The 12,995-nt window shown below is 39.2% G+C and overlaps 1 protein-coding gene across 5 annotated transcripts in view; it reads right to left on the reverse strand.

The window, feature by feature from the left end:
• Positions 1–12,995, reverse strand: part of LTBP1 (latent transforming growth factor beta binding protein 1) — a 200,847-nt gene that overhangs the window by 12,079 nt on the left and 175,773 nt on the right. For all 5 annotated transcript variants that reach the window (XM_086744059.1, XM_086744063.1, XM_086744060.1 and 2 more), the window contains 5 exons: positions 11,945–12,127; positions 10,546–10,632; positions 7,469–7,597; positions 6,003–6,143; positions 3,523–3,693 (listed from right to left, as the gene is read on the reverse strand). In XM_086744059.1, coding sequence (XP_086600185.1) covers positions 3,523–3,693; positions 6,003–6,143; positions 7,469–7,597; positions 10,546–10,632; positions 11,945–12,127 — 711 coding nt within the window. The remainder of the gene's footprint in view (positions 1–3,522; positions 3,694–6,002; positions 6,144–7,468; positions 7,598–10,545; positions 10,633–11,944; positions 12,128–12,995) is intronic.

The following is a 12,995-nucleotide window of genomic DNA, read 5'->3' on the forward strand; positions in this document are numbered from 1 at the left end:
GAGAATACCCTTCAGTAGTTAACATTTTGGTATTGGATGCAGTCTGTGAAAGCCGTTATCTGTAATATGATGGCATCATAATATTAGAACCAATGTAACTGAAAACAACCTGTCTGTGCTTCCTTGGTTTAATGACAAGAAGGCCTGCCCCACTAAATTGTTTGTACAAGATGCACTCAGTCCCATCAGTACATATTTGCAATGTACAATTTATAATACATTTCATATTTGCACTGTTTTGATCAGGACTTTGAACTAGTGTTTTGAGTTTGTTCCTTGATTTTGTCATCAAAATACTTATCAGTGGTACTGTTGTTAGGATGTTGCTGTTCAGCTGCAGTACTTCAACAGGCACTACTTATTTTTTGTCTCAAGCTCTGAATGTTTATTGTCATTTTCAATGGGGTTTGTTTGATCAAGCACCCATTAGCAGTTTTTGTAAGTCTTAGCAACTATGTGAATTCTTTTTTCATGCTGATGAAAGGGATTTCTTTATCATTTATATGGATCAATTCTTACAGATATTCTCTATCTTCTTGCTGGTTTTATGCTGGATGCTACATTACATACAAGACATTAAAATCTTGTCATGAAAAATGGAAGTGCTTTCAAAAGAAGCTGGGACACAAAAGTTAGAAATTATTTTTATTAAAGTGTTAATTTGTTTTAGAAGGGATTTGCAAATGTATCACTTATGGTGGTAGGCCTGTATTTCCTTCTAATGTGCAGCATCTAGATCCCCAAAACAAGGTAAAAGGAAACCATAGATCAATGAATGATCCATTCTACGATCCAGTCAATTTCATGGTGAAAGTCTTCTGGTGATAACGCTTCTCACATCCCCAGGTCTTCTTTAACATGTATTACAAGTCTTCAGAAAGCCCCTAACTTGGGAAATAAGCAAACACCTTCAGCAGTAAATCAGGCCAAGACAATACACAAGTATTTAAAAATGGAGAAATTCCAGGTTCCCCAGCCAGGACTTGAACCTGTGACCTGCTGGCCCAGAGGTGTGAAAGCACTCTCTCAAGCCAATGATATCACTTGAAGTGCTACAAACTGAAGACATGTCAAATGAATCATTTATTCAGTTCAGTCAGCTTTAAATTTTTCTTGGTAAATGTTCCTGAAAACAGAGAAAGGCTTCCAGGTTTCTGTGCGTGTGCGTGCATGCACATGTGTGCAAGGATGGAGCATATACCAGCTCCACTAAGAAATGTAAGCTTGTATGTTTGTTCTGACATAATAAAGATTCAGTATGCTTTTATTTTTTTTAACTATATTCCAATCTATAAGAATGATTTCAAGTATTTGTGATCAAAGCATGCCTCGTAGTTTCAGTTAAAGCAGTTATTTTTCAATGCATATTAAACTTCACATTAAAATTATCTTATGTCTGGAGGGAGGAAGATTTTATGATCCAACATAATGCTCTTCAGCTCTGACTGAAGGTCATCCAAGTGACATTTAGTATATTACCCATCCAGAACCTTCATGTCATTTTTTAAATGAATTTCTCAAGTTTCTTTATAAAGCTAGTTGAGACCTGCACCTCACTGTTGTCACAGGATTGCTGCTCCAGAATCCTGTGGTCCTAATGATCAAAATCCATCTAATTTCAAGCCTAAGTATGTTCAGACTGCACTTGTTCCAACTTTTTCCTCACATCCGCACTGTCTAATTTAAAAGCTTGTGGGAATTCTCCATGATTGTGCTGTAGCAGAGTCTTACCATTTGCAGCCTTTGTTCTGCACCTAGGTTTGGCTTTTTTCACCTTCCCCTTGTAAGACAGGTTCTCCATTCCCTGACCATCTTGGTAGTCCTTCTCTGTTCCTTTTCAGATTTATTCTCTCTCTACCAGGAACAGCTTTCCTTCCTTGTCTCAGGATTGCATGCTTGAATGCACTGTCACCATGCTTTGTACAAAGAAAAAACTCCTTTATTCTGCTCTATCTTTTCACCTGAGGAGCTCCAGGTCATAGCAACAATTTTTGCCATTAGCTATTGCCCTGTATCTTTTTTTTTTAATTACATTTAATTCCATTGCAATCATTATTCTAGTAGGTGTAGTAATTCAATGCCTGGGAATGTCCTCCTATAGGATTTGTTCTTAGAAATACATTTCGAAGATTTCCATATCTTATAAATCAAGCTGCTGTCACATCCTGTTTTTATTCTTCAGTCTGTTTCTGGGGTAAGCATCATCAGCCAGCAGTTACTCCAGCCAACATCATCAAAATCAGGCGGTTTTTTTCAGTTGCTGCTCTTCCAAAGCAAACTCAAACAAGTAAAGATATATAAGAACAAGTTCAGGGACCTTGCAAGTAAATTATAAAAACATAAAACCCAAGCAGACACAAACAACCACATTAATGCTTCACTGAGCTTCTCTATGTAATTTTAACTCCAAGGTTCCTGCTACAAGTAAAACATGTACTGCTCTAGCCACAACATGATGGTTAGAGTAACGCAGGCCTAAGTAAAAATCCAGGTATGATCAGAATAAAATGCTTTACTAGCATAGCATGATATTCCTACATCAAAAACCATATTACTGAAAGACACATTTGTAGTAAGAAAGCTACATCCAAACTAGGCCTTGGAGTAGTTTATATGGGGGAAGCAGTCAGTATGGTACCACACTGTATATACCAGGGCTGACATATCCCAGGCACACCGTGACGTACACCTATGCTGCTCCCACTGGTCTCTTCCCCAGTCCCCAGAGATAAGGCTCTGTGCCAATGACAACATTTCTCTCTATATCCATTTAGCTTTTGTAGTCACCACAAGAAGCAGCTTCTACTGAAATATCTTAGAACAATGTCTAATTTCTAAACACGTAAACAAAATATAGTCTTTTAAAAATACAACTGTCAGTCAGCTTTCTTTAACTTTAAGCTATATTCCCTGGAAATTCTTCAGTCCTTATTGGTACTCCGTTTGCCATATCTATCTTAAATTGCTCATCTATTCATTTCATAACATCTGAGCACATAGCTGTATAATAACAACTCATTCTTTGATAGGTTTAGTGATTCTAAACCACACCTTACCAGATCCTTATCAAGCAAACACATCTGATTGCAGCCAACCTGGCAGAATATCACACTGAAAAATGCATCTGAATGTGTAGTATCGGCAACAAAAATCCAAACCAGTTATGTAACCTGTTGAGCATCATGCGCGTGTGCACATGAACTGCATCTGTATTTTCAAAGAGGGTTTTTAATTTTTCAGTCACGTTAAGGAACTCTGCTATCCTTAAAATGTCCTCCTGTTTCCACCAAGGCTCTAAACTGAAAGTTCCACCTGAAGGAAATGGGTCCTATAAGTGCCAAAAAACCAGCTACATTTTCAAAATCTAGACACTAATGATTGCCCATTAATTAATGAGAAAAATTTCCATTAGCTCTGGAAGGGTTAGGTTTTTTTGTTCTTTCTTATGTTATACATGCAAGGGATTAAATTGATTAACTGTTTCGGATTTCATTCCAAGAACTGACGCGTACGTTTCCTTACCTGACTCTTTCATGGGACACAGTGCGCACTGCATGCCCCAGGCTTCACCGTATAGGCAACAGCACTCCGTGTATGTAGTCTGCTTTCCAACCAGAGGTCGACTACAAACAAAATCATCACTTAGATGCTGCCAGCAAAGATCCTGGTAGACCTCAGTTTCTTCAGTTTGTTCTGATGGAGAAGACAGTATTAGATCATCATCACAGCACTGTTATTTAAAAAAAGACACTGGCATAATGCAGAATTTTCTAAACTTAGATTAGAAAAAGAACCTAGCTTTACAGACTTTGTTGAACACAAATTTAAGCTTAGAAGTCATGACCATTTGTAAGTGCCAGAGGTGGCTCATCCCTTGAGTGTTCGGCTTTGCAAAAATCTTAAAAGGTTCTGATTTGGCACTATTAGGCCAATTTAAAAGCACATTAGGTTGGACATCCAAGAAATAAAACTTCCTAATCAGTAGTCATTGGTGAACACTTAGCACTGACTCAGCTCTGCTCCCATGGAAGTTAACAGAGCTTGACAAAAAACAGGACAGACGTGAATATTTGGGGAGCTCCATCCACAGAATGAATCTTTAAAAGTTATTTTGCTTTTCTTATATTGCTGTCAATGGCATTTGAAAGAACTTTTACGGCTAGGGCAGAGTTGAACAAAAATTTTACATGGGCTCAGGGGGAGACTGGACAAATACTTGGAAAAGAGTCCCATTAACTGAACAGACAGACTACAAAAGGCTCAGGAAATCCCCTCAGCTGAAAATAGCTGGAGGCTGGGAGAGTGCTGGGGAGGGTGAGGAATATTGTTTATCTGCTCTTCTGGTCCCTAATCATCCACTTACAGCTATTGTTAGAGACAGAATACTGCTGTGAACTACTGTCACATTCTTATGAACATTACCAAAACCATGTATTTTTGTCAAAGCTGGAATATTTCAGAGGCATACTAGTTCTGACAAAGATCTCAGTAGGAACAATTCCTAGTCCTAGCAATCTCTGATCTCTGCTGATGGGAGAGAGAGGAGCTGTAAAATTAATCTTCCACTTGGAATGTAAAAAACTCAGCACAATTGTTTTGTAAAGACATCTGCAAGGTTTTGATTTTGTTCCAACAAAATGAGAGAAAACTAAGTGTGTCACAAAGCAAGGTTGTTTTGTCTGTGCATATCCATTTACTACATTTTTACATGATGCACTGATGCATGGGTGAGTATAGACTTGAAACCTAGCTAAAGAGTAAAACGGTGAGTTCTGAAGCGCAAAGGTGATCAGCATTTAGATACCCATTCTATTAAGAGCTTGCCAGACCATGCAGTGAAGAGTAGCAGTGGGCCTCTGCAACCAATTCCAAATTCTGCTGCCAGCAAAGGAACCAGCCTGCCCCCTCCTCCTCTGCGTTAGGGAGGACATTGCCAGTAGTGATTAAAGGCTTGAGCTCTTTGTGCTGGGTGAGATCATCATTGCTGTGTCAGCCCCAGTTGCATGACGGAAGACCCTTTGGGCCCTTGCATTCTCTTCACATCCTAGATGAACCCAAAGGCCAATCCTGCTCTTGGTTTGTTTAACTGAAGATTGAACAATAGAAATGCTGTGGTTCTTTCACAGTTTCAGGCAAGAGGATGAGCACATTACTCCCCAAAAGTATGTCTTATAATTTGGAGTGACTAAAGCAGGCATTCAGTCTGTATTCTCATTTCCTTTCACCGAAGCATCTTAGGAAAATTCATGGCAAGTTGCAGGCACCAGAGGTCTGGATTTATGGCAGTACAGTGCCAATATTAATCAAACCCATTGTAACATTTCTTTCAAAGATGTGTGTGGCATAGACAAAGTTGTACAGACTGCATACTGCTCTGGGTTCCTGAGATGTTTCTAAGAATCTCATAATATCTAACATTTTTTTTTATGAAATCTATGTCTCCTGAAATAAAAAGAACATGCAAAAACCTTACTTAAACAGTGATGCTCCAGCCCACAGCTTGAAAATGTGAGCTTGATGTACTGTCAATATTAATCAATTGAAAGCACAGATACCATTTCCACTGTCTTTTCCTATATCCTGTTATTCCTGGTCTTATTACCTGCTCTGTTAGAAGCAATCACTCACTCTGAACTGAATCTCCTGAGTCTTCCCACAGCCAAACCTCAGCCATAGTGAGACAGCAGGCAGGCTACAAAGCTAGATGAGGCAGACACCGAGCTGGTGAATCGGAGCAGCTGAAGACTCCCCAGCCCAAGCCCACTCTCATTAATACTTCCAGCAATCTCCTGTCTGCACGGGCAAAGTGGAACCCTGTGGAGTCCTATATCAGAAGGCCTTCTGGATCAACAGAGGATGGTCCAAGCATTGCCTTCCAAAATCCTCCAGAAGAGCAGGCTCATCCAAGCATGACCCAGTCTAAGCTTACTGGGGTCAGTAGCCATGTCAGCACCACCTCGTAGAGGTGTACTCACTTCAGTAATATGTATAATGGATCATACCACTTGAATCTGCTGGTCTGATGCATCGCTTTTCTGTTGCGTCCAGAACCATTGGGTGTGTACAGAAACAGTTGTAAGATCCTTCTGTGTTAATGCACTGGCCATCAATACAGCTGTTTGGGTCCTGACATTCATCCGTGTCTTTAAAATGGAAGGAAACGTATCAAGGAGAGCCAGCACAAAGTAGTTGCATTGTGTTAATCCATGTTTATATTTTCCTATATTAGGAGCAGATTTCCCTGCATGCCTTCTGTTAATTACCACAAATACCAATTGCTGGCAGCAAAATCCTGCCTGTGCCCATGGAGAAGGACAGACAGAGCAGTAGGATGCTGACCTCTAATCCTGAAGTACTAGGGAGCATCTGGATGAAGAGGCTTGCTGGGGGGGGTTGGAATGCCAGGCATACCCTGCATCCAGCACAGCTCCAGCTGCTTCCCATGTCCCTTTAGGACAGTACCAGCAGGCATTAGAGACGGGCATACTCTCTGAGACTCTTCATGAGCTGGTCAGGAGAAGAGATCACCTTACCTAGACACAGTAGTTCTACTCCTTAGTTTGTCTTGGAGAGGAAAAGCAGGAGTTTAGGTAGCTCAATGAGAAGAGCAGGCCATTTTACTTCAAATAAATTACATTAAATTGGAAACCCCCCCACCCTTTGTAAAGAGCAATCATAGAATCCCAAGGTGAAAGGCTCTCTTATTGCAGCTGCAAAAATTACTTCCTTTCATTATGCTATTCTGCACATTATACATGGTTTTCTGCTTACAAAGGAAAAGCCAGGGTCACAGTTATGAGTACTTTTCAGTTGAATACCAGAACCAAAGGAGTACAAGGTTGTGCAGACTAAAGTGGGCTTATCAATGACCTGAACTGTAATTTCACATTGCGTGTTAACTCCTTGTGGAAAATAACTGTCCTTTAAAAAAAAAAAAAAAATCTTCATTAATTTGGTGTATTATAGTAAAACCAGCACACTTATCAAAAAAAAGGTGAGCTTCAACATACAGGCTTTCACTGCTCACCAAATATACAAAGAACAGAAGGCTAAATTGTACCTTGGCAGAGAGAAGCAGCAGTGTGCATATAAAGAGGGAGCCGCCTCCATCACTTTGTGCTGCCTGCATAAAGGCTGGTACCAGCTCTAGACTATGCACTCAAAGGACCACAAGGGGCTGTTTTGGAGATGCAAACTCCTTGGAGCAATTTGCTGAAAAATGAAGCAAATAAAGCAAACCCCGCTCTACGTGCCATCACCATGTCAGCCAGAATTGCTGCCCAGCCAAGCAGAAGGGAGGGGAAATGACCCAATGCCTCTTAAAAAGCTGCTACAGGATTTTGGAGGCCCAGTGTTCCTCCTCTTGCTGGGAATACCGCAGTTCTGATGGGAATCCTGCCGTATGAGACTGCTTGTTTTGCCCATCTGCATACCATTATAGTGACAAGACCACTTTAAATAAACTTACCAAAGCACTGGAGCTTAACAGGGTCATAGTATGTGCCTTGTTTGCAGTAGCACTCATAACCTGGCTGCGTATTCAAACAGAAGCCATTTTTACAGATTTCTTGTCCAAAGAGTTGGCATTCATCAGCATCTGGAGAGAAAACATTGAAGGCTGTGTTACCATAATTATTATGAGGCCACGCAGAGGAGCAAGATGGAACAAAGCCTAAACTCTTCTCTGCTCAAGCAAACTTCACTTTAAACAGAGGGCCCCAGAGCACAGATATCCACAGGAAAAAAAAAAACAGTGGCATGGAAGAGGCTGTGGTGTGCTTGTAGCCAGAATGGGAAAGGCAAAACTGGTGGACCATGACTTTCCTTTTCCCTTGTCAGAAAAAGTCCTGTAGCACACAGAGCCTGGAACAATCTGCACTCCCCTTTCTTTCCTTTAGAATCACATTGCTCTTAGCTCCAAGCAAAACAGATGAAGAATATGGCCTGTACTTTCCAGTACAATTTGCTCTACCCAAGGGATTCCCACCATTGGATCCAATTTAATCACATCATCTAATTACAGAACTAAATAAGCAGTTATGCTTATGGATGGACTTTGTGACTGCTCTCCTCTCTCCGTAGAGTTTGGTGATGTGTATGGTAGGGAATCTTCATATCTGCACTGCTTGTGACTTCATTTTTCAGAGCTATATGCACAAATTCTGTGGAGACTTCCCACCACCTAGGAACAATTGTGTCTGTTGCTGCAACTGCTACAGACCTAGTGACAGCTGACAAAGAATCTACCACACTTTCAAATAAGGCTAAATGTTTTCAGGGAGGTTTCATGGAAAATATATGCCAGCTCCTATATAGCTTTTCACAGTTGTACGTAAACACAAGACTCGGAAAAAATGTGTATTTGTTACTGTTGGAATTCCATTCACTTCCTTTTTTCCAACTTACTTTTCATTTGCTAGATCTACCTAGAATAGTTTGTTAAAGCTAGGCTGATATTAAAAATGGCAATAAAAAGCACAACGTAAAGGACCTGATTCTCCTCTCAGTACCAATTGTCTTAATCCACTGTCTTCTATAGATTTACTCCCCATTTAATCCGGGGCAACACAGATTTTAGCCCAAAGCTGTCAATGCAAAGATTAATTAAAAAATATCATGTACACATCTGTCTTTTTTCCTGGAACATGGATTTGTGTCTGGGGAAAAATGGGAAAGCCTGGGAGGAGAGTCAAGCAAGGTTAGCTGAATATACTCACTTCTGACAGATAATTCCAATTAAGAAAATAGGAGTTGCTCCTACAAGCAGAAGCTTGTGGACAAAAGCAATAGGAACATATGAGTTAGTGTAACACAGAAAGATCATGATACTAAAAGTACTTATCAATTTATTGTTTCTCTTTTGTGCCATTCCTAAGGTTATTACAAAATAAACTTACTGAAAACAAAGAGTCGTATTATGGCAAGGATTTGTGGAAGATATTTCCAGATGAACTATTTCCACATTTCAATATTTATGGCAGCTCGAGATACTATCAGCCCTGAGGTAGCACAACAAAAACACTGCAGATTTTCTGAGAGACACGTTTGGACATACTATACACACAGCATGTCTCAAATCTACATTGCAAAGATATACAGAAATTGTAGATCTGCAAAGATAAACACCACGCAAACAATCCTTGAACAAAAATACTTGAGAGGGTATTTGCTCCTTTAAGGTGAGCTCTGTGACAGTGTTCTGATATAAACTGTCAGTCTGTCCAGCACTGGTCCCTGCTACCGTCAGTCTCAGGTCTGGATTCATCCCATGGCACTTTATTCTTCACTCCAAGTTTGTGGACAAAGCAACACCTCCAGAGATCAGAGATCTTAGCATGAGTTACCCCATTTAAAACATCCACATTAGCTTGAATGAACCTGGGTATTAGTGCCTTATAACCTTTAGTGTCTTTTCCATGTCCCATGCACTTCACAGGTGCAAAGAAACACCTGCTGAGGATAACAAAAAAATATTAGTAGGACAGAGAACTGAACTCAACCATGGTCTACTCAGTAACGGGACAGGAGAACTGACCTAGTAATGTCCTATTCAGTGAGCAAGGATAGTTCAAAAAAGTAGACATAACAATTATTAGGAAAAAAAAAAAAACCCTCAAAAATCTTTCAAGTCCTACTGATTTTTGCCATCTCTCAGAATTAGGTCTGACCGATTAGTGATTCTGCTAGAAGCAACTCTGACAAATGCTTATGTGTCAACCATGTGGTTCTATGCCTCTGTTAAGGTCTTTAAAAAATAGTAATTTTTTACGGCATTTTTAGGTGATATGAATACACTGTACTTTCTATGTTTCTTTATTTGTAAAACAGCAATTCCAATAGGAACAAATTTATAAAATGTGTGCTTTTCTAAAGATCTTATAGCTGCTGTGTAACCCAAAGATAATACACTGACTTCATTTTAGCTAACGCAAATACAGTATGTTTATTCCAAGGAAAATTAATTTCACAAATTATTAATATTGATGGCTACTTCTCAAATTTGAAAAGCGATTTCACTGATCGCACTCTTTGTTCTTAGTGATGCCAACTCCCTCCCGCCCACACCCACCAGTTCCTTCTGTCACTCATATTTCTCTACAGTCTTTCGTTCAAGAATTATTTTGTGAAGTTCTGTAATGAAAATATCATTGTTGAACTTCTCTTCAGTTTTTTTATTCATTCTCACTTGTAGGTCTAATGTTTAACAGAACTTTTCTTTTCTCTCCCAACACCCCACACATTTATTTACAAATTTAAGGTGGCTTTTTATTTCATATATAAATGAATATTTGAGGTTTGTGGTCTCAGTACCTACTCTCACAGTATATAGCACTTAGTATAAATTAAACCAGAATATTACAGAGACTGTATAATTGACATTCTTAATCTGTCAAATGATGATTTTCAGTAATGTTTCATATCACAAGCTGTTTTTGTCACCTAATAAAATTTGAATTAGTATATTTATGTTGCTGGCTCACGTTTCTAGTCAATCAACTACCAGAACTTCTGAAATAATTAAAATTAATACAAGTCAGTACTGACCTTTGTAATTCTGAGCAAGAAGCCCATAAGATGATTCTCCAGAGGGAATGAAACCTTTTCCTTCAGGACACAAATCAGTAAATTCAGCTAGAAGAGAGAGAAAACAAAAAATTATGTCCTTAGAAAAAGTTACTCACATACGTATATGTGTAATATATGTTTCAGGGTATTTTGAGAAATCTGAGGTGATGTTTCACCTTATTCACATCTATCGGGCAATCATGCACACCTTGAGCTAAATGGGGGATGCTAACGCTACAGCCCGACTCTCCCCGGCTCTGTTTGCAGAGCTAGCTTTGGAAAATCTAGCTAGGGTACCCACAGCCCCATGCAAACTAATTTCTCTTGCTCCTTGGCAGGAGAATGTAGCCCTTACTGGGTTTCATGGTGCACTGCAGTTATAACAATACCAGTAGCCAAATTATCTTAATTAAAGCTAGCATGGGCCTCTCTCAGCTATACTGCAAGCTGCAATCTAGACATACCCCAGCTGAGATACAAACCCCTGTCCACATTCTTCAGCCCTTATACAGGAAAAACACTAATTGACTGCAACAGGAGAACATGGTGTGGATTACAGAGGGAAATTATTTAAAGTGTCTTGGAGACTATACAGAATGAAAGAAACCTATCCAAGCAGAGAGGCTCTTTTTGTAACGCATTTCATTTCAGTCTCACTAATTCTGAAGTACAGTTAAAACAGGAATTAAACATGATGATACATTTGTGTGAAAAGTAATCTTTAGTGTTTAATCTCAAAAAGTTTACACATGTTCTCTCTTACGTGATTTTTTCCAGCTGGATTCTGAATTTCAGCCACCACTGTTTATGTTTCAAGTACTGTTTTCAATATGTGTGACACATATCATATGGCTATGTTTTTCTAATTTAATATTTAAAGGTTAAACAACGGTCTGCAGACAACATGATTAACTGAATTGTTCAGTAAGTAGCAAAATTTAAAACTAATGTCATAATATGTATCAGTAATTTGCAGTGCTGTAGAAACAACATTAAAAAGAATAGCTGCAGACTCAAAAACTCTGTAATGCTTACCTTTGTTTTCCAGCTTGTGGGAAAAATCTAAAATGTTACCATAGCACCTGGAAAAAGCTTCTGTGACAATCCATCTTTGTTTAAAGTCAGTTGGAGATAATGCTGTTCAGTAACAGGCTGTTTTTATCCCTAGGGTAACGGCAGTGAAACTAAGGGACTCACACCACGTATGAGTTATTCCTGTTAACTTTTCCTCCGTGAAAGTCTCCCATGGATAAGCCATGACTAAATACTAAGAATATGGGATTTAACGAGCAAGCTTTCTCTGAAGGCAAAGAACGCTACTGTTAACACAAGCACAGTGCTTCAAAAGTTTGCAAAGGGACAGAAGGCCTCCTCTTACCAGTTCCAAAGACAGGGCATGGGAAAATTTCACAGTTATCACCCCAGCCAGCACCCAAGGTACAGCAGCATTCTTGTTTGGTTACATTGGATGTAAGCACATTGTCACAGAAATTAGCATCGTTCAGATTGTAGTAGCACTCCTTCTTTCCATCATCATGTTGATCAGCCTCTACTGGTAATTCTAAAGGCGAAAAGAAAACATAAACCACATAAGATGACATGTGAAATGAATCAGTTTTACAGGAGAATCAGAAGAGCCACAGTACCTCCATTTCACCACAGCAAAGAGCAGCATTGTCAAGCAGGGAAGAAAATGGCTAACGTACAAATTTTGGTTTAACGTTTTTGTTCTTAGGAGGAATGAAGAAAGTTGATAACCTTCCTTTGACTTTTTCTCCAACTTGGCCATAAAGGGATTCTTCACATTTGCACTTCTTTCATTTTCAAGCAATGCATGAACTACGCTCTCATGCTCAGCTCTCCAATTAGTACGCCCAGCTACTGACATAGTGCTTTTCACATATGAATCTGGAAGCTCTTCAAAGAGATGAGCAAACATTACAACCTTATTTTAACAGGTAAAGGAGCTAAGGCACAAATTGAAAGGGATCGATTTTCAAAAGAATGAACATTTCCAGCCCCTTTTAATTTCACTTGGGAAAAAGCATGTTCCATACTTGAATACAAGGCCCTTTATGATTTTTGCAAAAGTAACTGACTGACTCCATGGTAAGTAGAGGAATATAATGCAGATGTCAAGTTATCTGACTCTGTGCTTTACTTTAAAATAGGCATCCAGCCAAGAAGTCACATTTTCTGCCTTTAACAGTTCAGTGGGTCCTCTCACAATATTCGTAAGGACTGGAGGCAAAATAGTTTCTCCCATAGATCCAATAAAAAACTCTATTAATAGTCAAAGACTTTTCTAAAGCAAGGCACTCATAAAGTACACCAAGAAGGGAGTTTGAAAAGAAGTATCTAGTTAAAGTTTCTGAATTTGCAGAACTCTATCTAACCTTGCACTTCCACAAAAATTCTCATCAAGAGCT

The sequence above is a fragment of the Chlamydotis macqueenii genome, chromosome 3, assembly GCF_036417535.1.
Source record: "Chlamydotis macqueenii isolate bChlMac1 chromosome 3, bChlMac1.mat, whole genome shotgun sequence".
NCBI classification, from domain to species: Eukaryota; Metazoa; Chordata; class Aves; order Otidiformes; family Otididae; genus Chlamydotis; species Chlamydotis macqueenii.